This window comes from Bison bison, unplaced genomic scaffold (assembly GCF_000754665.1).
Source record: "Bison bison bison isolate TAMUID 2011002044 unplaced genomic scaffold, Bison_UMD1.0 scf7180017864370, whole genome shotgun sequence".
NCBI lineage: Eukaryota > Metazoa > Chordata > Mammalia > Artiodactyla > Bovidae > Bison > Bison bison.
The window spans coordinates 8,795,259-8,820,175 of record NW_011494942.1 but is presented as its reverse complement, the minus strand read 5'-3'; the positions used below and the strand labels follow the sequence as shown (position 1 = coordinate 8,820,175).

The 24,917-nt window shown below is 35.3% G+C and overlaps 1 protein-coding gene across 17 annotated transcripts in view; it reads left to right on the top strand.

The window, feature by feature from the left end:
* SOX5 (SRY (sex determining region Y)-box 5) overlaps positions 1–24,917 on the top strand; it is a 1,168,670-nt gene that overhangs the window by 745,248 nt on the left and 398,505 nt on the right. For 15 of the 17 annotated variants that reach the window (XM_010855969.1, XM_010855977.1, XM_010855975.1 and 12 more), the window contains one exon: positions 16,477–16,708. In XM_010855969.1, coding sequence (XP_010854271.1) covers positions 16,478–16,708 — 231 coding nt within the window. In that variant the 5' untranslated portion in view covers position 16,477. The remainder of the gene's footprint in view (positions 1–16,476; positions 16,709–24,917) is intronic. The other 2 variants (XM_010855967.1, XM_010855966.1) reach the window with 1 other exon arrangement.

The following is a 24,917-nucleotide window of genomic DNA, read 5'->3' as shown; positions in this document are numbered from 1 at the left end:
GTGAGATTTGGCTTTAGTCCTTTATAAATAATGTCAGCATAGTATGTAGGAATGACAAATCTGAAAATAGGAAATGCATATTTAAATCTCTGGAAAATCTGCCCCATGGTTTGATGTTCTTAGACATGTGAGAGCCAGGTTTTGAAAGGATTAATTAGCTCAGTCTAAATGTCTTTCAAACTTCAGAAGCATTTCTCACAGTTGTTACACACTCTTGAGTGTGCCCGTAGCCAATTCCCTTCATATTCTAAGGAAACCCATTCTTTAAAATGTAAGATACATACCTTTGACTTCAGCATTTATTTTATCTCAAATACACTGTGCTGTCTTTTAAAGGAGTGTGTCATTTTCTAGAGTCTTTAGCAGAAATAACTATCTTGCAATTAAAAACAATTGATAGTATTTTGGTAAAAAAGAATCCAAAACAAGTAAGTTTATATAGCTGTTAAAAATGTTTTCAGGGAACTGTGTGTGGATGGTTTCATGGAGTGAAAACTAGTATTTTAAGAAGTCTTTAAATGATCATGCCTCCATAAACGTGCCATCAGCAAAAAAACAACAACAAAATAGCAAAACAAAAAAAAAAAAAAAGAGGAGGGAAGAGAAGGCTGGGGAGGATTCTGTCCCCTTTGGAACACAAAGGTCTTTCAGTTGTGGGTGATTGGAATGGGGGTGTTTGGGTAGTGGAAAAAAATGTTCTAGCATGTGGTAATGAGGTTAAAAAAAAAAACAGCAATGGATGATTACTTTTCTCCATCAAGGCTCCTTTATCCTCATAAGCTCAGACAGTGGTCAACATGTTAGACACCCCTCCCTGTTTCATCCATCCCTTAACTGTGTTCTTTGACAGGACTGGTTTATACAGCTGGGCCTTTGTTCAGCTTTTCGGGAAATACTACAGAACAGCATAATATATGGCAGAACACCTATAAAGTGGTAGATGGTAAACACTCTGATCCTATGCAGGATTCCACCTTGAAAGTCTGCTTTTGTTTGATTAGTTTTTCTTTTAGGGATTTGTAAAGTGAACACTTCTAAAACTTTTGTGTTTTTTTTGTAATAAAGATTTTATGGTGATATAAGAAAATTGATTGTGTTAATCAGTAAAATTTCTTACCAGGTATAACTTTAATAAACAAAACTGAAAGGCGCTCACCTATCTTACTGACTAAAATTTTAGTCTATAATTAGACATTTCTATTATAGAGACATAGTATTTTAAAGAAGATTTAACATGGTGTACACTTAGCCATAGAATTGACTGAAAAGAGAAAGCAAATAGGAAAAGGTATTGATTTCAAAATTTATCTATATAACATACTCTAAATTTTTAAAAAAAATTTTTAAATTTTATTTAATTTTTAAACTTTACATAATTGTATTAGTTTTGCCAAATATCAAAATGAATCCACCACAGGTATACATGTGTTCCCCATCCTGAACCCTCCTCCCTCCTCCCTCCCCATTCCATCCCTCTGGGTCGTCCCAGAGCACTAGCCCCAAGCATCCAGTATCGTGCATCGAACCTGGACTGGCATCTCGTTTCATACATGATATTTTACATGTTTCAATGCCATTCTCCAAAAAATTTTTTTAAAGACAGAATTTGTTAGTGACGTTACTGTTAGCCCAATTTTTAATCTAGTGTAAACCTTATACTGGAAACTTCTTGTGTCTTTATACTAGTCATACCTTTCTAAGAGTTTGATGAATTTCTTCTCTATAGTTTATGCCGTATCTTTTGAATTTTTATTTCAGAGGCAGTAAACTGGTAGCCTTTACATTCCTACTGAATAGTTTGTACCCATTTATAGAAAAGAGCTAACATTCCAAAGTCATCCACAGTGGCAGTATGAATCATACTTTTAAAGCATTTTTCCCCCTAAAAACAACAGAGAATGTGCTAAAACCAGAAAGATTAATGGGGGGAGAAGATAAACAGTTAAGACGTAAAATGAGTTTAGAGGTCAAGCTAGAAAAATAAGAAAGCTTATGGATTTAATTCATATTCATCCAAGCAAAGAAGCTTTGGCATGAAAGGGACCAATGAAGAGGCTCAGCATTCTTAGAGCATCAGCCATAGCTGCATCCTGCTGTTTTGGAGTTTGGGTTGATAGATGCTCAGCATCTTTGGCACTGCACCTTCCTTTTGGACTTTTCTTGATTATTACGCCAAATTCTTCATTTTGCCTGGAAGTTCAGAAAACTTGTTTTGCCTATTATGCCTATCTCTCACATCAGAAGCTGTTGTTGTAGGAAGGATTTGTGCACTATATATGTGTTTTTTGCTGTCTCTTTTGAATATAAATATTTTCCAATTTATTCATTTTTTTCAACAGCTGTTATAGAAACAGGCTGAAGTCAAGTCTGTATGGGGTATGGAAAAGAGAGTGAGTGCTCTTATTTGACCAGAATTGAGCAGAATCACATAAACTTTTTCTTGTTATTTGGATTCCAACGAGGGTAGAGGTCATAATATTTTTCTTCATTGGACTTCTTAGACAGTCATTCTCAACAAATCTGACGCTGATATTCAGTACTACTTTTAGCTATGAGCCTCCTTTCTCATCTCTGCTAGGGAAAAAAAAAATCCCACACCATTCTCTAGAGGTTTGCTTTTGAAGGCTTAACTTGCTTGATTTCACAATGACCTTTGAAAACAAAAGAAATTAAAACTAGACTGGTTACTTAATTATTTTTGTCATCATTATTAGATCCTAAATAAATTAAACATGCCACAGATTTTACTTCAAGATGTACACCATGCTAAGAATAAGTCACTTTTGATTATAGAATAATTTGCTATTTATTTAGATATAGCCAGTAATGTGAGAAGAGAGAGCAAAAGTGGGGTGGACACTGTTAAGAGGAAGCTCAAATAAGGAGACAGAGAGGGAAGCTCAAAATAAGTACTTAATGATATTATTTGGGGAAAAAACATATATCCTTGCGATTCTGCCATAGAGAGATTCTCCTGGGAGAGTCAAAATGACTGAGTCGTTAAAATAAATGACCTGTTTTTTTTTACAGAGCTGTCAATATCATTAAGCCTAAACAGATATTCCTTCCTACTTCAAATCAAATTGATTTTTATTTTTGACATGTGCACCTTACCTAACCAGTTATCTTCATAAATGAAAAACTGTATTCTTTTACTGTGGCTATCATAGATATAGTGAATAGGTTATTGCAAACATGTATATGTGTATACTTATACACACACACACATATACATGTACATGTGAACATATGTAGACAGTCTTACATCCTCATGAGGTAAACATGAAAACAATCAACTGGCATTATTTTAGTGATCGATAATTAAGAGATTAGTACTACTCCCTGTAGTAGTAATGGTTAGAAATACTTTCCCTTTGGCCTTTTTCTTTATTTTTATGAGTTAACAAATTGGAAGGAGTTTGTTTATACTTCTTTATTTTTTCCTTCAAAATACATACAACTTTTAACCAAATAGTTTTGAATTCTAGAACAAGGAAAAATTGTTAGCGTATGTTATGATTAAATTAACATGGTCCTGTCATATCGTTAAAGAGGTACCATTTAAAAAACAAAAGAGTATTAATGTCAGTTAATATCAGTAAATATCTTTTCTCTCTTCTTTCTCTTTCTTCTTCTATCTGTCTTTTTCTCTCTGTTTCTGTCTCTCTCTCACACACACAGGGTTGCTTAAATACACGAGACACAGACTTCTCTGCAAGGTCAAGGATGGAACAATAGGAATTGAATTAATCCCTGTTTCACAGCAGTTGTTCTGATAGAGAGCAAAAGAGATTGCCCTTCTCAGGTATTCTACAGACAGCTTTTAAAGATTACCTTCTTCGAGATATTGGGAATGGATATACATCTCCATGTTATTCTTTCAGTATTCTGTCCAGCTAAGTACAACCCGAAATTTATACATGTGGCAACCATGTGTCTCAGAAAAATTCAACAGGCTTCTTATTTTTTAGACTTTCCTTATTTCTTTAACTCAAAGCACACAATTACTTGTTGAACAATGTGTCTCAACTTTTGATTTTAAAAAATGGTACTTTTTTTTGTTGTTGTTACTTCTTATTAATGAGAGTTTTACAATGTGTGTAGGAAGAGAGAGTTTTTGTAAATCCCTAGATTTTCCCGTTCACTCCTCTATCTATCCCAGGAATGGATCGTGTGGCTACTCAGTGCTCAGCTTTCAGACTCATAAGGAGCCGAGCATCTGGGGAAACTCAGGAGGTGAGCACTTTCACGCTGACTCAGAGACCAGCCGTGTGACTCCAGTCTGGCGCTGTCACGCCTGGTTATGGAAAGGCAAGAACAATGCCTCCCTTGAGAAAGGGGAAAAAAGTCTAGTGCAGTCACAATTTTGATGTAAAATTTAAATCATCCCTCCACATCCTGTGGACTTAGAGCTGTCAGAAAGGCAAAACTCATGCTCAAATGGAAAAAAGCTTTTTATTTCCTTAAAAAGTATACCCTCTCTAACTCTAATAACAAGTTTCTGAACCACAAATCTTGATGCTGGATTATTCCAAATAATTTTTAAATAATCAGAACAAAAAGACTTTATTTTTTAAACTGTAGGTAGCTGAAAGTTAAACATTATTTTTCTGTTTGTTTTTGATTAATGACAAATGTACAACAATACACACATTTAAAAAATCACAACAAATTAGTATTTTTTTTTCTTTCATACTCATCAATTTGGTCATTTTACATACAATGTAAAAGAAATTTCAACATTTAAAAGTCTTAGTCATTTTCTATCCTGTATTAAGCAGATTGGCTGAAATTTAGTGTATCTGATGATTAAAAAGACTCTAATCAAATGTTTAATAACTCAGATATAGGTGTTACTATTTTTGAGGTAAGGAAACGGAATTTTAGCAATTATTGAATAAGTCTAAGTTAGGGCTTTTTAAAGTACAAAATTCTTATTACCATATTCTTGTGCTATAAATGACAGTTTTTGATAATTTTTTAAAGAATCTAGAATTCTATAAGAGCATTTACTTCCTATTGTCTTTACAAAAGTAACTGTACCTCAGATCCATAAAAGTTCACCTTACAAATTTCTTTCGGTCTTAAACAGACTTATACTGAACTCTATTTTTTTCTAAGTATTAGAACATTATAAAATGATTAGAAGAGAGTTTAAATGTAATGCTCTTTATAGCTTTTTACTTATCAGGAATACTTTTGTTTTAAGCACTTAATTTTAAAATAGCACAATTAAAGCATAATATGGTGTTTTGGCCCCAGAGCCCAGCTATTACGTTACTCATAATAAATCAGTCTTCTATTTAGAAAATTTTCTTGGGGTCTTCATCTAATAACATGTGTTCTAACTTTGGAGTCAGTTTTTAGTAATTACAGTTAGTAAGACCATAAAAGAAAGTAGGAAAGGAATCAAACTTTGAGTTCTGAATCATTGTAGCCTAGAATTTTTCTGTCATAAACTGTTATTAAGTGTTTACCTTTGGTATTTGTCTCTCTTTTTTAGAATACAAAAACAAATGTACATTTTAAAGTTTATTTTGCTATAAACTTTAGGTTGGTTTATTCAACTCTGAAATATACTTGTCCAATGAGTAAAGAAGAACTCATTTCTTTCAGATACTGACAAGAATCAAGTTCTATTTCTGAGTCCTTCTCTCTAACTTCTGATGCATATTATTTTTCTCTTTCTTTTCCACACTTTCCTCAGAAATCTCTCTACCTCTTCATTTTTTTTCTCTTCTTATCCTTTCCTTTTTCTCTGACTGGACAGGCTGGGGAAAGCTATTCAGTAAGAGAGAGATGCTAGTAAGGAGAAAGCAGAAAGGTGGAGAAACAGTTCAGAGTGGTGCTCTTCTTATCAGCAAGAAGGGATAGCATAAGGAGCTTCTTTGCCTCAATGCAGAGAGCATCTCAGGACCAAACATATGACAAGGTAAACATGGGAATCCACTTTGGTCACTTTGAAAGTTCTTTGTGACTATGACATTTTTCATTAACACAGTTTTAAATACAGTTTAAACTTTTGTAACATTTATTAAATTTTTTGTAAATTCAAATTATATTTTAGAACAGAATAAATTTATTCTTAAGTAGCAGTAGCTCAAAAATTGCTTTTGATTTTAGATTTCAGTGTTGTGGTAAATTTTGTTTGAAAACATTGGTAGAAATGAGTTTCTGGTGACATGTATAGTAAAGATTACAAAGGAATCTAGACTTCTATATTACTCTGTGTCATCTGTTCTTATGTTTCTATGAAGTCTGTATATCTCCTTCTGTTTATAGTGTACGCCAGGACCTGATGAACTTGTCCATGCTTCTAAATAACAATGTAATGAATGTGTTCTTTGTACATGGGCAGCAATGGGTAGAGAACATAGATTGGCCAGATCTGCAAGAGAAACTGATGGCAAAGAGGATTTATAGAAAAAAGAAAAATGTAAACATTTGAAAGACTACATATTTACCACAAATACCTTTTCTATCTAAAAGACTTTTGAATATTATTAATATATATGACAGACTTGGTTACAAACTTTATATAGAATTTACAGAGTATACACAAAGCTGACTCTAAACCTAGTAGGAAAACGAAGATGTTCAAAACATGGAAGAGGGAAAAAAGAATATACCATAAGATATGAAGAACAGTAGTTGAGATTTATAGGTACAAAGTATGAAACTGATCTTTTTCTGTAATGAAATGACATGCTAAGTTTATGCAAATCTATGTTTATAAGGAGTGTTAGTATTTTCATTGGTAAGTGGACAGGAGTAAAAACCTGTCCATTCACACTAAACGTCAATGTTGATTCCCCAGGTGGAATAGTTAAACATTCCTATTGAGAAAAAAAATCTTTAAAAAACAATGGAGGTTAATTCCTTATCTTGAATAACCTTCTCACAGCAAGCTTAGTTACAAAAGCAACCAGACAAGTAAAGGTAAATATCCTGAACAAGTAGTTTAATTAGTAGAAAAACTAGGCAAAACTTCTAGAAAAATAGTACTAATATAATCTTTGGATATGAACGATTACCAATCTTTATTGTATTTGTAATATTCCATGTTTGTTATTCCCTTAAAAGAGGAGTCATCCTTTCAAATATTTCAGTTATTTTTGAAATGTTTTCTGTCTGCCATGCTTAAAATTTAACATGAGAGAATGGATATTAAAAGGGAGTATTTAGGAGAGGAATCAATGGATTCCATTTAAAATCAATGGATTTTAAATTAGATAGATGTCATGGTCCAGAATTTTTAAAGTTCATACTCAGAATGTTTAGTTATGTAAAATCATTTAGAGAATAATTACATTTCTTCACATATCACTTGATTTCTCTTTATTTGTCTTCTGTGCTCTATCCTTTTCATACAGTGGTCTCCCAAAGTTGGATGGAGTGCAAAATTTAGATTTTCTCCCCCTCCCACTGCTCTATTTTCTGTTTTTCTCTTGGAGAGACAGCTTTGCTCTTGCACTGCTGTTTATTATGGTGTGAAGACCAAGTAGTGTAACAAAAGATAGTTAACCATTTTTATGACTCAGTTTTATTTTTTATAGATCAAGACTTGTAAGAATACCGAATCAGAACATTGTGGAAGAAATCAGTGACAAATAATTACAAGTATTGTTCAATGCTCTACCTGTGTTTTAAAGATTAAAGTGACTTAGTTACTTCCACAAAAGTAACTTTAGTTACACAGAAGTCCTCCATTTTCTGATTATCTGCTATTTCCTTTTAAAATTCTCCAGTCAACAAAGATTTATTTTTAAAATGAATTTAATATTTTCCTCCAAGCTGGCCTTCTTTCTAAAATATGTATTTTTCTTATTAGCAGTATCATTCTGTAAATTGTAGTCAAGGAATCTGTTTATCTTTGAATTATCTCACCCAATCATTCCCCCTTCTCTGGTTTCCACCCTCAAGCTTCTATCAGTTACTGATTTCTGAAGGACTTCCTTCCTAGAATGTAATTTTTATTATGTTATTGTGTAGTTCAGCAGTCATCTCCAGTTTCCTTCTACCTCCAGTATCAATCTCTCATTTGGTACAGCCATTCACACTTGTTGGAATCTAACCAGAATCATTATCATCTCGTCCCTGCCTTTCACCTTTATCTGCTTTTACTCCTCGTAGAATCTTCCACTTGAACCAAACTGTTCTACTCACTATCACGTATCATTTTGTGTATTTCTTTAATTTGCTGATGTCATTTCTCCTATCTATAATCTCCTCTTCTCTGTGTCTAAGTACACCTGATCTGTCCTTCATTGCACTGTTGAGTTCCTCTGATTTGTAGGAAGCATTCCCTGATTATTTTAAGCAGGGCATGCACGTGTGCTAAGTCGCTTCAGTTGTGTCTGACTCTTTGTGACCCCATGGACTGGAGCCCACCAAACTTCTCTGTCTTTGGGGTTCTCCAGGCAAGAATACTAGAGTGGGTTGTCATGCCCTCCTCCAGGGAATCTTCCCAACCCAGTGATTAGACCCAAACATCTCCTGCATTGCAGGCGGATTCTTTACCATTGAACCACCAGGGAAGCCCTTAAGCAGGACAGTATCTCTCTACTATCTATCGTCCATGCTGCTGCTAAGTCACTTCAGTCGTGTCCGACTCTGTGCAACCCCATAGATGGCAGCCTACCAGGCTCCGCCGTCCCTGGGATTCTCCAGGCAAGTGGGTTGCCATTTCCTTCTCCAGTGCATGAAAGTGAAAGTGAAGTTGCTCAGTCGTGTCTGACTCTTCGTGACCCCATGAACTGCAGCCTACCAGGTTCCTCCGTCCATAGGATTTTACAGGCAAGAGTACTGGAGTGGGTTGCCATTGCCTTCTCCAGTCCTCCATAGTACTTATATTTATAAAAAATCATTTACCTTTAATTATTCTTTCTTGATTTCTTAATGATGTTGCTATCTGTAGGCACATGATAGTCTTTCCATAAATGTGTTTCTGTGAATGAATGAATAAATTACTGAATATATGTCTTCTATTTTCATCTACTTCTTTAAAAGTAAACCAGAAGTGTCTTTGTATCTAAGTTACCTGTTTCCTCTGTAAGACAAAGGTAACTTGCCTAGCACAAAATAGACACTCTGACCATTCATTTACACATATAAAAATACATTGAGTGACAACTATGTGCTAGGAATTATATGGTTACATAACTAATTGTAACTCATTCAGTATAGCAGATTATATTATTTAGGGGAAAAGTACAGAACAATTTGGAAAGATTTTTGTTCAGCTTGGAAAAATCACATGAAATGATCATCAGTAGACCTGTGTTTACTAAAATCTTATTTTCCAGTAATAGATAATAATAAGAAAAAGAAAAGTAGTTAAGTTGTTGAATCAATGTCATAGGTGATACCGATGTTCAGTTTTTTTAAGTGGTCTATTAACAAGAGTTGATGATACTATCTGAGGTGGGGAAAAGTCATTTCATTTATGGTGGTTGGGGCAGGTTTTAATAAGAGCTGGGATTTTAGTTTGTTCTTTCTAGATTTTTAAAAATATTTTTATACACAACTGCAAACCTTAAAATAAATAATATTATCATTCTAAAAGAATAACCAGTAGAAGGCACTGCTTCCTAGGACTTCATCTCTGAATTAACTAGTCAAAGGTTAAAATGTTTAGAGAAAAACAGAAACTTTAAAGGGTAACTATTATACACAGAAAGCACTTCCCAATCTGAGTCTTCCATTTTGTGCTTGGTCTGTACACAAATTTCTTTGTACATATAATTTTCTAGAATAATTGCAGCAAAGAACATTTGCTAAGCAGACAAGAGTTAAATTTAAAGCAGTGAGTAGATGAGATTCTTCAGTAACAGACCTATTAATAATTAATGCTGTAGCATTTTATAAAGTTACTTCACTTTTACAGTATTTTACTTACTGCATTTTAGAAAGAGCTATAGGGTTTGTTTGTTTTTTTTTTTCCACAAGTACTTAAAACCTGAATAAACAAGGTTTACCAAATCCTCTACATAGAATTATTAAAAAGAAATTCAGTGTTATCACTGAGCTGGATTTCTTTTTTTCTGACATTAGAGCATTTTCTAAGCCTACATGTCCTATAAGACTGGATCTTACAACCATCTACAGTTAGAGAATAGTAAGATAGTTTCTAGTTTTCAATAGTAGATTTCATTAAACACACATTGATTGAGAGACCACTATATTCAGAAAGGATTTTAAGTCCTGAGTAAGTAGCTGTGGAAAGTAGCTATGGACAAAACTAAAGTTTTCCTTCTTCAGTCTTACAGTGAGGAAGACAGATGAACAAAGAAAATAATTAAAATACTGCAAGTGATAAATGCTTGGAAATGATGTTGAAGCAGAAAACTAAATGAGATGAAGGAACAAGAAAGTGTGTAAATGGGTTAGGAGGACTTCAGATTGAGAAAATCCCTAGTGTGAAAAAATATATTTCAAATAGTGGTGAATTAGTTTTCTGTGGCTTTTATAACAAATTATCAGAAGTTTAGTGACTTAAACTATGCAAATATATTCACTTAACGTTTCTAGAGGTCAGAAGTCTTATAGTCAAGGTGTTGGCAAAGCCCATTCTGTCTAGAGGTTCTGGGGGAAATCTGTTTCATGGCCTTTTATAGCTTTTTAGAGTATGTTCTCCGGCTTGTGATTGCATAGTCCATTTTCAAAGTCCTGCATAGTATCTTCCTATTACTCTCTCTGACTGTGATGCTCCTGTTTCCCTCCCTTATAAGGACCTTTATGATTACTTTGGGTCCACTCACAATATCCAGAATAAATCTCCTTATCTCAAGTCCCTAATTATATCTACTAAGTCCCTTTTGCCTTGTAAGGTAACATATTCACTGGTTTCAGAGATTAGAGTTTGGGCATCTTGGGTGGGAGGTATTATTCTGACTTGCACAAATAGCACCTGTTAACTGCACATTAGACTCACCTGGAAGCCTTAGAAATTTCTGATAAGCTGTGTGCATTCCAAAACCAATAGCATCAGAATATCTGGCAGTGAGACTCAGGCAGCAGTAGTTTTTAAACCTTTCTATGTAAATCACTGCAGATTGTGATTGTAGCCATGAAATTAAAAGACACTTACTCCTTGGAAGGAAAGTTATGACCAACCTAGACAGCATATTCAAAAGCAGAGACATTACTTTGTCAACAAAAGTCCTTCTAGTCAAGGCTATGGTTTTTCCAGTGGTCATGTATGGATGTGAGAGTTGGAATATAAAGAAAGCTGAGAGCCGAAGAATTGATGCTTTTGAACTATGGTGTTGGAGAAGACTCTTGAGAGTCCCTTGGACTGCAAGGAGATCCAACCAGTCCATCCTAAAGGAAATCAGTCCTAAGGACTGATGCTGAAGCTGAAACTCCTGTATTTTGGCCACCTGATGTGAAGAGCCAACTCATTTGAAAAGACCCTGATGCTGGAAAAGATTGAGGGCAGGAGGAGAGGGGATGACAGAGGATGAGATGGTTGGATGGCATCACTGACTCAATGGGCATAGGTTTGGGTGGACTCCAGGAGTTGGTGATGGACAGAGAGGCCTGGTGTGCTGTGGTTCATGGGGTCGCAAAGAGTCGGACATGACTGAGCAACTGAACTGAACTGATGTAATTCCAATGTGTATTCAAAATTGAGAATGTGAATTTGAGCAAACTCTGGAAGATAGTGAAGGAGAGGGAAGCCTGGCATGCCGCAGTCCATGGGGTCACAAAAAAATGGACACAACTTGGTAACTGAACAACAAACAATTCATAATTTCTTTAAAGCAGAGACCCCGAACTGCATTTTTTTATTCCCATTAGATAAGAGTCTTATACATAGTAAGCCATGAGTAAAGAATTGTTGATGCTATAAAGATTCCTTTCTGTCCTGGAATTAGACATCACTTCTTTGAAGAAGATTTTCTTGTCCACGCACAAAGAAGTGAGTTAAAGACTACTTTATAAACTATAATAGTCATTGTTATAGTTATAAATGAACTGTATAGTTATAAACTAACTCTAGAAGTTAGTGTTACACTAGATTGTAATTGTTAGTCTCATGTCACTTTCTTTGAAGTCTGAGTTTTGTTCCTTGTCCATCTCGCACTTACCACAGGAATGACAAAAATCATCTCTGAATGAATATAGTAGAGCATGCCCCAGCCTAGATCCTCAAGTTGTTCTAAGGTGTTCTTGCACTGTAACATAGACGTGTAGTGTGAGCTGCAGGAATTGGAAGCCTGCATTTCCCAGATAGACAAGACGTGGAAATTTTCAATGCCTCCTTAATGCTTTTTTCAAAATTGAGACTTTCATCTATCCAAAATAAAACCCTTTGGTAGACAAAAAAAAAAAAATCAAGAATTTAATGATATTGGTTATTTTGTTATCAATAGTTTTAGAAGATAAAACACAGATAATGTAACCAACAGATTGTTTGCTCTTAACATAATTTATGTATTTTGTTTTGCTTCTGTCTCATTTTCTAGCCTATTACTAAACTATAACCATAGTCATTATTATTCTAGTAATTTAAAACTTCTTTAAGTAATCTTTTACCTGAGCTACATAACAATACTCTTGTAAGTCCAACACATTTAAGAACATTCTATAAGTCTCTAAAAATGGAATTGAAATAAACCTAAAATATATAATATTTTAGAATCAGTTGATTTTTAGCACCATGGCTCTTTGGTATTTTAGACCTTATGATTTTTTCTCCATAACACGATATGTGTATGGAGAGACTGTGTGTCCAATTAGATGTAAAAATAGTTTAGATATCAGAAGAACTAGAAGTTTTGCAAATAGCAGTATCTTAACTATCTACCTTATATACCTTTTTTCTACTTTAAGACTTTTAATTTTCATAGTCATTATTAATAATGATATTAATAAAGTAGAAGTCAGCAGAAAGGTAATGTCTTCTGAAAGTCATAGAATTGTATTAACTAGCCAGCTGGCCATTAAATAAGCCATCTGATATACTTTTCTTTTTGATAACCCAGAAACTGACTCTTGCTAATAGACTGAAGTTTTCAGACAGTTGAGAGACTGACGGTATTTAAGACTGGGGTAGGCACCAAAATACCAGTTTGTTAATTCCAGCAAGAATAGTAATCCCACACAGACCATAAATAATATGGTTTGTGTAATAAATGAATAAAATTGTAGTCAAGTTTCATGTGAAACCAAGAAATAATTAAAAGTCTCTTTATTGATTTAATGTGATAAATCACTTCTCAAAGACTTTGTGTATTTAAGTATGTTCTGTCACCTCATTCTCTTTATGGGAATCAGAAGTTTGCTTGGACACAGGGAGCTCAAATTCAGTGCTTTGTGACAACCTAGAGGGGTGGGTTGAGGTGAGAGGTAGGAGGGAGGTTCAAGAGGGAAGGAGCTACATATCCCTATGGCTGATTCATGTTGATGTATGGCAGAAACCAATATAATATCGTAAAGCAATTATCTTTCAATTAAAATAAATGAATTTTTTTAAAAAAGCAGTTTACTAGGAGAGCATGGAAACAAAACAATGGGAGTTAAATATCTCTAGTGTTGAGTTATCATATAAAGTTTAATCTGTCAGTTTGGGGATAGATAAAAGTGTTGCCAATGAGACAGCTATCAGCTTCCCTGATAGCTCAGTTGATAAAGAATCCGCCTGCAATGCAGGAGAAAAGGGTTTAATTCTAGATTGGGAAGGTCCACTGGAGAAGGGATAGATTACCCACTCCAGTATTCTTGTGGTTCCCTTGTGGCTTAGCTGGTAAAGAATCTGCCTGCAGTGCGGGAGATCTGGGTTCAATCCCTGGGTTGGGAAGATCCCCTGGAGAAGGAAAAGGCTACCCACTCCAGTATTCTTGCCTGGAGAATTCCATGGATTGTATAGTCCATGGGGTCACAGAGTCAAACACGACTGAGTAGCTTTCACTTCACCACTTCTAATGGGACTCAGTCTTTTCTAACCGTTAATCCCAGGCCCTTGCTCTTTCTCCATACTTAGAGTATACTTGGGGTCAGTTCAGTTCAGTCGCTCAGTCATGTCCGACTCTTTGTGACCCCATGAATCGCAGCACGCCAGGCCTCCCTGTCCATCACCAACTCCCGGAGTTCACCCAAACTCATGTCCATCGAGTTGGTGAGCCATCCAGCTGTCCTTTGTCATCCCCTTTTCCTCCTGCCCCCAATCCCTCCCAGCATCAGAGTCTTTTCCAATGAGTTAACTCTTCGCATGAGGTGGCCAAAGTACTGGAGTTTCAGCTTTAGCATCATTCCTTCCAAAGAGATCCCAGGGCTGATCTCCTTCAGAATGGACTGGTTGGATCTCCTTGCAGTTCAAGGGACTCTCAAGAGTCTTCTCCAACACCACAGTTCAAAAGCATCAATTCCTCGGCTCTCAGCTTTCTTCACAGTCCAACTCTCACATCCATACATGACCACTGGGAAAACCATAGCCTTGACTAGACGGACCTTTGTTGGCAAAGTAATGTCTCTGCTTTTGAGCATGCTATCTAGGTTGGTCACAACTTTCCTTCCAAGGAGTGAGCGTCTTTTAATTTCATGGCTGCAATCACCATCTGCAGTGATTTTGGAGCCCAAAAGAACCTTAGTAATGAGATCAGAAATAATTAAAGATACCTGAAATGTGCTGGCCCAGTCTGTTTCTCCTTTAAACAGTGTTTCGTAACCACTACTATTTCCTTTCTTTACTGTGTTATTCTGCTGATCAAGACTTCTGCTAATAACAGTTTTTCTTTAACACTTGATAACACATTTGATCAGTTTATTGTTAAGTATGCCCAACCAGGAACATTTCTCTATTGGAGACTGTGTATCCAATGTTGATTTTACAGTTTAACTCTTAAAATGCAATCTGCATTGTCATTTTTGAGTTTTTGTGTTGTTGCTGTTGTTTTTGTGTTTTTGAGGGTGGTGGGTCACACTGTAGTTTTAAAGGTAGTGAAAGAAACAGCAGTATTTTTTATTGAGTGTCTACTCTGAGCAAAATGCTCTGTAAGTCATTTTTCATGCAGAACATAGTTCATTCTCAAAGTATTACAGGTGGATATTACATCTCACTTTAAAGATGAGTGAACTGAGATAGAGATTAAAGTAAGTCTCCCAGCTAGTAAGTAGCAGAATCAGTGTTTTATTTTGTGTTTGTCTGATTCCACAGCCTTTATTTTTTTCTACTCTGGTATTATATCTTCACAGAATATATCCAGCATTTAAATACATTAGTCTTTCAAAACTTCTGAAGAATAGCATCATTCAACAGAGATTAGAGCCCTCTCATTTGGTAGTACATTTAAATTTAAAAATCAGTGATATATATGAATGAAGTGATGTGGCAGTTAGTTCATACTTTCCTGTCTCCTGTATCAGTAGTATAGAATATAAATGGATGATTTTATAAACACTCTTTGTTGAACAAAAATTAAAGTGTTTTTCAAGGTCAAATCAAGTTGTAAATACCAGACTTTTTTTTTAATTAAAAAATTTAACTCTATTCCACTTCCATGAAAAATTTAATGAAAAGAAAATATGTCTTATGTTTCACTAAACATATTTGCCATTAATTTTTAACCTCTGATAACATTCTCAATCAGACTCAAGTACAAAAAAAAAAAAAAAATCTAAGTGTATTGTCATATAGGCATTAGCTTGTCAAAACAAAACATGCTTATTTAATTTATTTTTTCTTTGCTTAGGTATTCTAAGGAAGAAATAAGTCTGAGAATCTACAGCTAAATATTTCATGAAACTGTGGAAATAAAATTGAAATATTTTTATATTCTTATCATTTTTTTAACTACCTACAAATTTAATATTAGAACTAAAAGCCAAAATTGGGTGATTTGGGGATATGAGAGAGAAAAGTCCTTAAATATTTGAGGATTAACAGTGATTGTAAAATTTCTTCATTTCTTAATGAGCTTTAAACAAATATCAAACTTTTTGTTCTGTGGCCTGAGGTTTGCCAATAACCAATATTCCTACATTTTACAATAATCTTACTTTTAATGCAATTTTTTTTTAATGACAGTCATTCATTTACTTTGTTTATTTTTTGGTGAAAAAATTTTTAGTTATTTCCCTTCTTTTAACTGCCAACAGGATTTGCTATTCATGGATGTTCTGTCTTCAATAAGGTCTATCAACGTGTAAAATGAGATGGGTATTTTTCTTTGCTTTAAATGGAATGGTCTTTCATTATGCAGTGTTCTTAGGTGAATTCTCTTGTTTAAGAAGCCAGAATACAAGAGAGTGCTATATTAGTGTATTATTCTCACAACAAACAAGCACTGTTCTGTTGCTACCTGCTTGGCCATTGTTTCTGATTGTGTGTGCTTTGCAGTGGTATTTGGATGGTTTCCTGCTCTCTGCCAGCACAAAAAGGCATTTCTGTTACAATGGCCCCTAACCACACAATGACGGCATTAAGGATTTATGTGGAGGTTTCATTATTTTCTCCTCTTTTGTTCCTTCCAGGATGTCTTCCAAGCGACCAGCCTCTCCGTATGGGGAAGCAGATGGAGAGGTAGCCATGGTGACAAGCAGACAGAAAGTGGAAGAAGAGGAGAGTGACGGGCTCCCAGCCTTTCACCTTCCCTTGCATGTGAGTTTTCCCAACAAGCCTCACTCTGAGGAATTTCAGCCAGTTTCTCTGCTGACGCAAGAGACTTGTGGCCATAGGACTCCCACTTCTCAGCACAATACAATGGTAGGTTTCTCATGGTCTATTGTGCCTACACTCACTTTGTGACCAATCTGCTCCTCTAGTAGTTTGGCTTCAGTCCTATGCTTTGTAATTATCATCTACTTAATAGTCACACACAAGATTCACTCCTAACATCTTAGAATTCTTTATAAGTACATTGATTCCAGCAGGGAGTATACTTAAACTGTTTTTGTTTGGTTTGGTTTTTTCAAGAATTCTGCTTTTGAGACACTCCCAACTTAATTAGTGGAAAAACATAATCTAAGAATAATATTAACACGTTCAAAATTAGTCCTCAAGAAAGTTAGATATCTTTATATTTCTAATAAAGAGTAATAAAACTCTAATTTTTCCAGTGAAAGCTATAGCATTGTTTGAGCATTTCCACCATGATAAATTAGAGTGTTTTTTTTTTTTTTTTTTCAACTTTTGCTTCCCTCAGATTGGGTTCCAGTATTTCTTACAGTATTGGGAATATTACAGAAGTGCATGTTTCATAGAGATAATACATTTCTGATGTAACTGCACTAATTCCTAACTCAGTCCCAGTCACTGTGTTGCTTTCATAATTCAGTAATTCCCTTGTACATCCTATTCTAGAATTTGCAGCTCTGGATAATTTATCTGGCCCCTGCTCCTGGGGGCTGGATCACCGCAGAAGATTAGGAAGCCATGATTTCACAAATGAGAGGGAGAAGACAGCATAGTATCTTTGGCTGAAGCTTAAACAGAAGACTACACACAAATAAATAAGGCCTTTAGGTTCTTCTTAGGAACTTAAATAAGCAGAAACAGCATGCTGGCAAGGTAACCTGGCACTTAGCTGCCAGTCAGGCCACCCTTGCCTTTTCAACATGACTTCTTGGGTGGGTATCACATTTTTTGTGGCCCCTCTTCTTCTACTTCAAGGATGCCAGTGCTGTTAATTTGAACCAGGTCACACCAACAAAAATATTTCTTCATGCATTCTCATATCTTTAAAAAAAAGGCTCTGATTCTGTTAAATTTTTATTTATCTATTTTTTGCAGGGTGGTGGGACTTCTCTAGGAAATAAATACACATCATAAATATGTTTGGTACTGAAATACACCCACTTGTTTATGTCATTGAATTACTGGATATAGAATTAAACCAACAAGAAGAATCAGATTATCTTCTAATATCTGTGAAATAAACACTGTCCTTTGATAATTCACATTAGATTTAAATACGTCCATTCACATTTTAAGCCTCAAAGGCAGAATTTCTCCTGAGTATTTTTGACTGTGTGCCAAAATTTTCTTACCAAGAAGAATGTTTTAGCTAACTCTTAAATAGTACTCTTACAGGTGTGTTGTTTCAAGCACATGATATATATTAACTCATTTAACCATCACAATAATTCAGGGAGGTGTTATCATTAATCCCATTTTACAGGTGAGGAAACTGAGGCACAGTGAGTCTAAATAGTTTGCTCCAGATCACAGCTAGTAAGTGGGAGAACCAGAGTTTACCCAGATGGTCTGGCTTTGGATTTCATGCTTTTAAATTTTATAAGCTCTTCACAATTATGCACACACATTTAATATCCTGATTATCTCTTATTTGTCAAGTTAAATCATACTATCCAGAAGTCCTCCTTCTTTCCCCTCTACTATGAGTTCATGTTAGTAATGTGCAATGATATAACTTCTTGGCCTCCTTCACAAAGGTTAAAACTAGAAAAAGAAAGGGGGAAAATGATAGTAAGCAGCTCAACAGGGTAGAGAGGTCAGACTCCCCATTTGGCATTGCATCAGTGCTCATGCTTTACCCCCTCTCAATATGTTGACCATTGCCTTCCTTCATGGAATTTCATGTGGGGAGTGCTTCTTGGTTTGGTTTTCCTGTAATACTGCTGTAAACATAAACACACAAATTTAAAAGAGTGAATATAAATAATTATTGCTAGAAGAAAGGGGAAACTATCTTAAGTACACTCAAGGATGGATATGAGAAAAGTATGTTAAATTGTTAATACATACTGTAGTTGGCACAAGTGGATGCTACAATGCAGGATGTTAATGAAAATGAAATCCAGTTTGTAATGGAGAATACAGTATAACTAAGTAAAACCTATGAACTACCTTCTTTGTACCAAGGTTTTGTTGCGCACTATGGAAATAATTTTCATAAGGTATGACTCCTTTCCTCAAGCAACTTTATCCAGGGGAGAAATTCTTAACTAGCGTCTGTAGCTCTCCTGAAGATAAATGGAGAATTCTCTGTGTGCACACATATAAGTAGGGTTATGATTTTTATCAGATTCTCAAGTAGATCTGAAGCCCCCAGAGTTTAAGATCTGCTGTACTTAATGTTAATACAGTGTGCATTCAAATGATTTAACTTAGTTTTAGTAACATCAACACTGATATTTTCTTTTACTGTATATAGCTACTTGGTTTATAAATTTGTACCAGCTTCAAAAATTTCTTGATTTCTTTTATATGATCTCAAATTTCCAGCCTCTCCTCTTTCCCATCTTCCTTTCAACCTCCACTAGACTTGTTTCCCTGAGAAAAGAGTTGGATTATTTATCCCACTTTGGAAACTAATGTATGTCCTTGTTGCCTACAAGATTTAGTCTACAACTCTCTTCACATAAAGGCTCTATATAGACTGGCACCAAAATATGCCTTTTGTCTCCTCTTTGGCCACATTCTGCCAAAGACCCAGTGCTTCAGTCTTGTGAAGGTTTTCATGCATGTTCATAAACATACCAGGTGACCTCTAATGACACAAACTTATTCTTTCTACCTGGAAAACTCTTCTTATTTTACCCTCCTGGTAAATTGTGTTTCTCCCACAAGACTGAATTTAAAATTGCTTCTTTTTAGATGCTTTCCATTGGAGAAGGCAATGGCACCCCACTCCAGTACTCTTGCCTGGAAAATCCCATGGACGGAGGAACCTGGTGGGCTGCAGTCCATGAGGTCGCTAAGAGTCAGGCACGACTGAGCAACTTCACTTTCACTTTTCACTTTCATGCATTGGAGAAGGAAATGGCAACCCACTCCAGTGTTCTTGCCTGGAGAATCCCAGGAACAGAGGAGCCTGGCAGGAGGCCGTCTATGGGGTCGCACAGAGTCGGACACGACTGAAGCGACTTAGCAGCAGCAGCAGCAGATGCTTTCCCTGACTTCCCAAGGCAGAGTGGTTGCTGTTCTTTATCCATGGTACATGTTTATATCTTTTCTCATGGTCTGTGTTATGATTTATGTATCTACATGTCTGCCTTTCTGTGCACTGTACTTCTCCTTGAAGGCACAGTTATACATATATACACGCATGTTATACATAGTTGTATTCCTGATACCCGGTATATAATAGATACTCAATTTATGAGTACTGACTAAACAGCAAATTTTATATGGATGATTAAATAGAAAATATGTTTTGAGCAAAGATGTTAAGCCATTATTCATGGTGAATATGCTGATTTTCTAAAAATTTTAGAACTAAAGTAGAATATACTAATGTAGTACAGAAAGCATGCTCTAGTAGCCATGGTATATTCAGCTGTTAAGCTGATTAAGATATATTTTACCTGGTTATCAAAATGATTAAATACATTCATAGAATTGTTATTCAACACAAAATTCTTTATTTTTTTCTGAATACTAGGCCATTGTCATATTCATGTAAGTCCTTTTATTTCAATAGTAACATACATTATTTTTTCCTATTCAGTATCTTGGAAAACAGAGGGAATGTTTCATTATTTTTGTATCATAGAGTTGAATTTAAGGAAACCAAAAAAACAGGTTACCAGATTTCATTGCTGGTTTATATGTGACATTTATACTCCATTCTTTAATAAAAAAGAGAGATGTTGAGAGGTCTGCATTTTGTATTGCCTACATAGTTTAGAGACAAAGTAAAACTTCTGAGTAATCCCTTTAATGCCACCTTGAAGTTGTAGAGAAATGCTTTCAATATAAAATGTAGGTTGGAAAATATTTCCTGAGATAGAAGTTCTGTACACCTCATGACTGCTGCCATATATTGAATTTGGGGAATTAGGGTCGTATGTTCATATTCAGGGTATGCAAGTGTTAAAGTTTGAAATGGGTCAGATAAAGATGGAATTCTTCCTTTCTGAAGTTGTGGGGTTTTGCCTTGATATTTTGGAGAAATAAACCAAGTGGCTAACTAAGACTAACTCCCCAAACATTTATAACTGGTATAAATACTACAAGTCCTGTTCTTGGAGAGTTTTACTTACTGATCAGAATAATATTATACTATAATAATATTATATATAATTATAATAATATCACATAGGTATAAAATAGTCAGATTTCTAGTCAATATAAGATTGAGATACATAATTATAAATATGAAAAAGACTAATTCTGTTGGTCCTTCTCTGAAGCTCTCATAATCTTGTCAAGAATCCCCATATAATCTTCAAAAAGGTAAAAGACAAGGTTGGCAAGTCTGTTTATGATATGAGTGAAAAGGCAGTCCTGGGCTTTATGTGTATGAAGGACAAACTTTCTTGTCCCCTCTGCCTGTTTTTTTTTTTTTGACCTGAGTTTGGAGGCTGTGACTTCAGATTTTCAGAGACAAGCAAGAGACACTATAATTTCTGGCTCATTTTTAATGATAGTTCTGATATAGATAGATTTATTTCATAATTCAAAGAACTATCCAGAACATGTCCTTATGTCAGTCAACATGATTATTTATGAGCATAAGAGGGAAACAGAGTAAGTCTGAAGAGAAATCAAGTAGCAGCATGAGAGGCTGCCAGGGTACTCTGTGGTGGCCATGTTGGCGTTCATTTCATCTGGTTACATGCTACTTCTGCTGCTTAGATGGTTGTTCTAGTGTCAAAAGGGATGTGAAATGGAAGTCTTGACCACCTGTGGTTACTGAATAACCAATTGTCGTTTTTTCCCCTATAAAATGTTTTCTCTTACCTCAGAAAAACTCTCTTTTGACTTAAGTTCCTCTTGATTTGAGTGAACAGTTTTGTATGACTGCAGAGTGGGGATACACTGCTGCTTCCTTCCCAAGATTGATTTTTAAAGTATACAGTTACTTAAGAATACAGTTTTTTAAAAAATAATTTGAATTGTTCTCTCAATAAATAACTGAATTTCATGTGAAGTATATACTATATTTGCATATAATTGTTTGAACATATAAAGACCCAGTGGATTTGTAAGCGTGATGCTATATTATACTCTCTTATCTCATGAATTGCTTATATTAGTAAGATTTTCCTGGAATTGTTAAAGAACTTTGAGAATATGATGTGTTGATTAGGTTTAGTAATTGGATGTATCTTAATGTTTTTAAGCATGCAGAGACACTAGTTATCATAAAGTAACATTCAGTGTGCATCAGTTTCTTCCTGAAGTCCAGGAGCAGAATAAAAAGGTGTTTTTCTAAGTTGATCTTCTATAGAAGTAAGACATAGAACTGAGAACCATGCATAAAATTATAGCAAAGCTCCAGTGTATGAAATGCAACCTTTAACACTTACACACTGAAAGGATTCATTCACTGCCCATGACAGAGACTGACTTTTACTTGCTCAGGCTCACTGTCAACTCCTGGGATCTTTTATTTACCCAATATAATTTTAATTGCTATATGATAGCTGTGTCTTGAAATACCCTTTGTATAAATTTTGCTTACAATCTGACAGTTGTTAGTAATGCATTTTCGATGTTTGACTAGGATAATTTTATGTGTGAAGTACTGTTCAGAAAACTTGAGAAGGAAAAGAGAAAACTGCATGTGTTATTTAAAAATAAGTCACAGAATAGGACCTTAATTATGGTATGGTGAAGATTCCTATTTTTATATGGTGGTTTTTATAAGCTTTTAAATTTCTGGTTACCTTTGTGTATCAAACTTAGCATAAGTTATTGTGATGGTATAATGCATACTGTTGTTAACACTAGTACAATTATTTTGCCAGTTCTAATAATGAGAATTTCATTGTTTAGAAAGAGCATTCTCCTACATTTTAAACAAAAGTGTAATTACTTTTGAATGATGTGGAATGTGCTTAGTTTAATAGCATGGAGAATAGATTCAGAAAGATTCAGATAAAGTAAGCTTGGAAGCCATATGTGCAGTGTAGCAGTAAAAAATTATGAGAGTAGGCAGTATAAATCTACACACACACACACACACACACACACACCCCCGATTTCACACACTTTTATCTATAACTGTTGCTTCTGTAAGAGATAGGCTTGCTTATCTAAACAAGGCCAATTCAATTGAAACAAGGTGAAATGATGACAAGTTTGTATTTGTTTTTTATGCTAAATTGATGTTTATCATACAATGAAATTACATTGTTTTGAACATTATTCTGTAAGTGTTGTCAGAAAATACCACACAAAGGAATTTATTTAGATAAAATGCTAGGCTTGTATTTGAATGTAAGTGGTTCAATCTTTATATTTCCATTGTTTCTGAAAATTACCCTCAGACTAGAAGGAGTGTGTGTGTGTGTGTGTGTGTGTGCACGCGCGCGCGCGCACGCTCTCAGTTGTGTCTGACTCCGCAATCCCATGGACTTAGCCTGCCAGGCTCCTCTGTCCATGGGATTTTCCAGGGGAGAATACTGGAGTGGGTTGCCATTTCCTTCACCAGGGGATCTTTCCAACACAGGGATCAATCCTGTGTCTCTTGCATCTCCTGTGTTGGAAGGTGATTTTTTTTTTTTCACCAGTAGTGCCACCTGAGAGGCCCTTTCCTAGAAGGAATGAGGACACATGGAAACCAATTAGTTGGGATCTATCAAACTCATCTATTAAGTTGGCCAATAGATCTGGTTGTGTCCTGTTACCACACAACTCCTTTCCATTCAGGTGTGAGAGCATCTAATATGAGATGGAGAAAACCTTGATTCATGTGATGGCCACAGTATCTGAAGTACTACTGTTGAGTTTAAAGTTAACCAGGCTTTGAGAAATGGATGTATTCTCACATACCAAAAAGTACTATGTGTATTGCCAGATAGTTCAGGACTCTTTTTTTTAAATTATTTATTTTAATTGGAGGCTAATTACTTTACAATATTGTAGTGTTTTTGCCATACATGAACATGAATCAGCCTTGGGAGTTCAGGACTCTTAATGAACATCCACCGTGAGCTTCTTCACAGAGTGCTATGCAGTGACAGGGGAATAAGTAAGAACTTCTAATGCTGTGGTAATGGAGGAGATGTGTTTGCTTAGGAAGATTTGGTCTAATGGAATTTAATTGCTCTCATTTAATAGGGCTGTTGTGAAAAGATTCAACTCAGATATATACAATAAATACCTATCAGCAGAGATGTAGAAATGAATAAGAACTAGTCTTTTTCCTCATGTAGCTTTTTGTATAGTATGGGGGTAAGATGAGCACAAAAGTCACCAGATTGTAGTATAAAATATTAGAACCCTGATACAGGCACCAGTAACACTGAAAAAGCTGAAGTTGAACGGTTCTATGAAGACCTACAAGACCTTTGAGAACTAACACCCAAAAAAGATGTCCTTTTCATTATAGGGGACTGGAATGTAAAAGTAGGAAGTTAAGAAACACCTGGAGTAACAGGCAAATTTGGCCTTGGAATACGGAATGAAGCAGGGCAAAGACTAATAGAGTTTTGCCAAGAAAATGCACTGGACATAACAAACACCCTCTTCCAACAACACAAGAGAAGACTCTACACATGGACATCACCAGATGGTCAACACCGAAATCATATTGATTATATTCTTTGCATCCAAAGATGGAGAAGCTTTATACAGTCAACAAAAACAAGACCAGGAGCTGACTGTGGCTCAGACCATGAACTCCTTATTGCCAAATTCAGACTTAAATGGAAGAAAGTAGGGAAAACCACTAGACCATTCAGGTATGACCAAAATCAAATCCCTTATGATTATACAGTGGAAGTGAGAAATAGATTTAAGGGCCTAGATCTGATAGATAGAGTGCCTGATGAACTATGGAATGAGGTTCGTGACATTGTACAGGAGACAGGGATCAAGACCATCCCCATGGAAAAGAAATGCAAAAAAGCAAAATGGCTGTCTGGGGAGGCCTTACAGATAGCTGTGAAAAGAAGAGAAGAAAAGCAAAGGAGAAACAAAAGATACAAACATCTGAATGCAGAGTTCCAAAGAATAGCAAGAAGAGATAAGAAAGCCTTCTTCAGCGATCAATGCAAAGAAA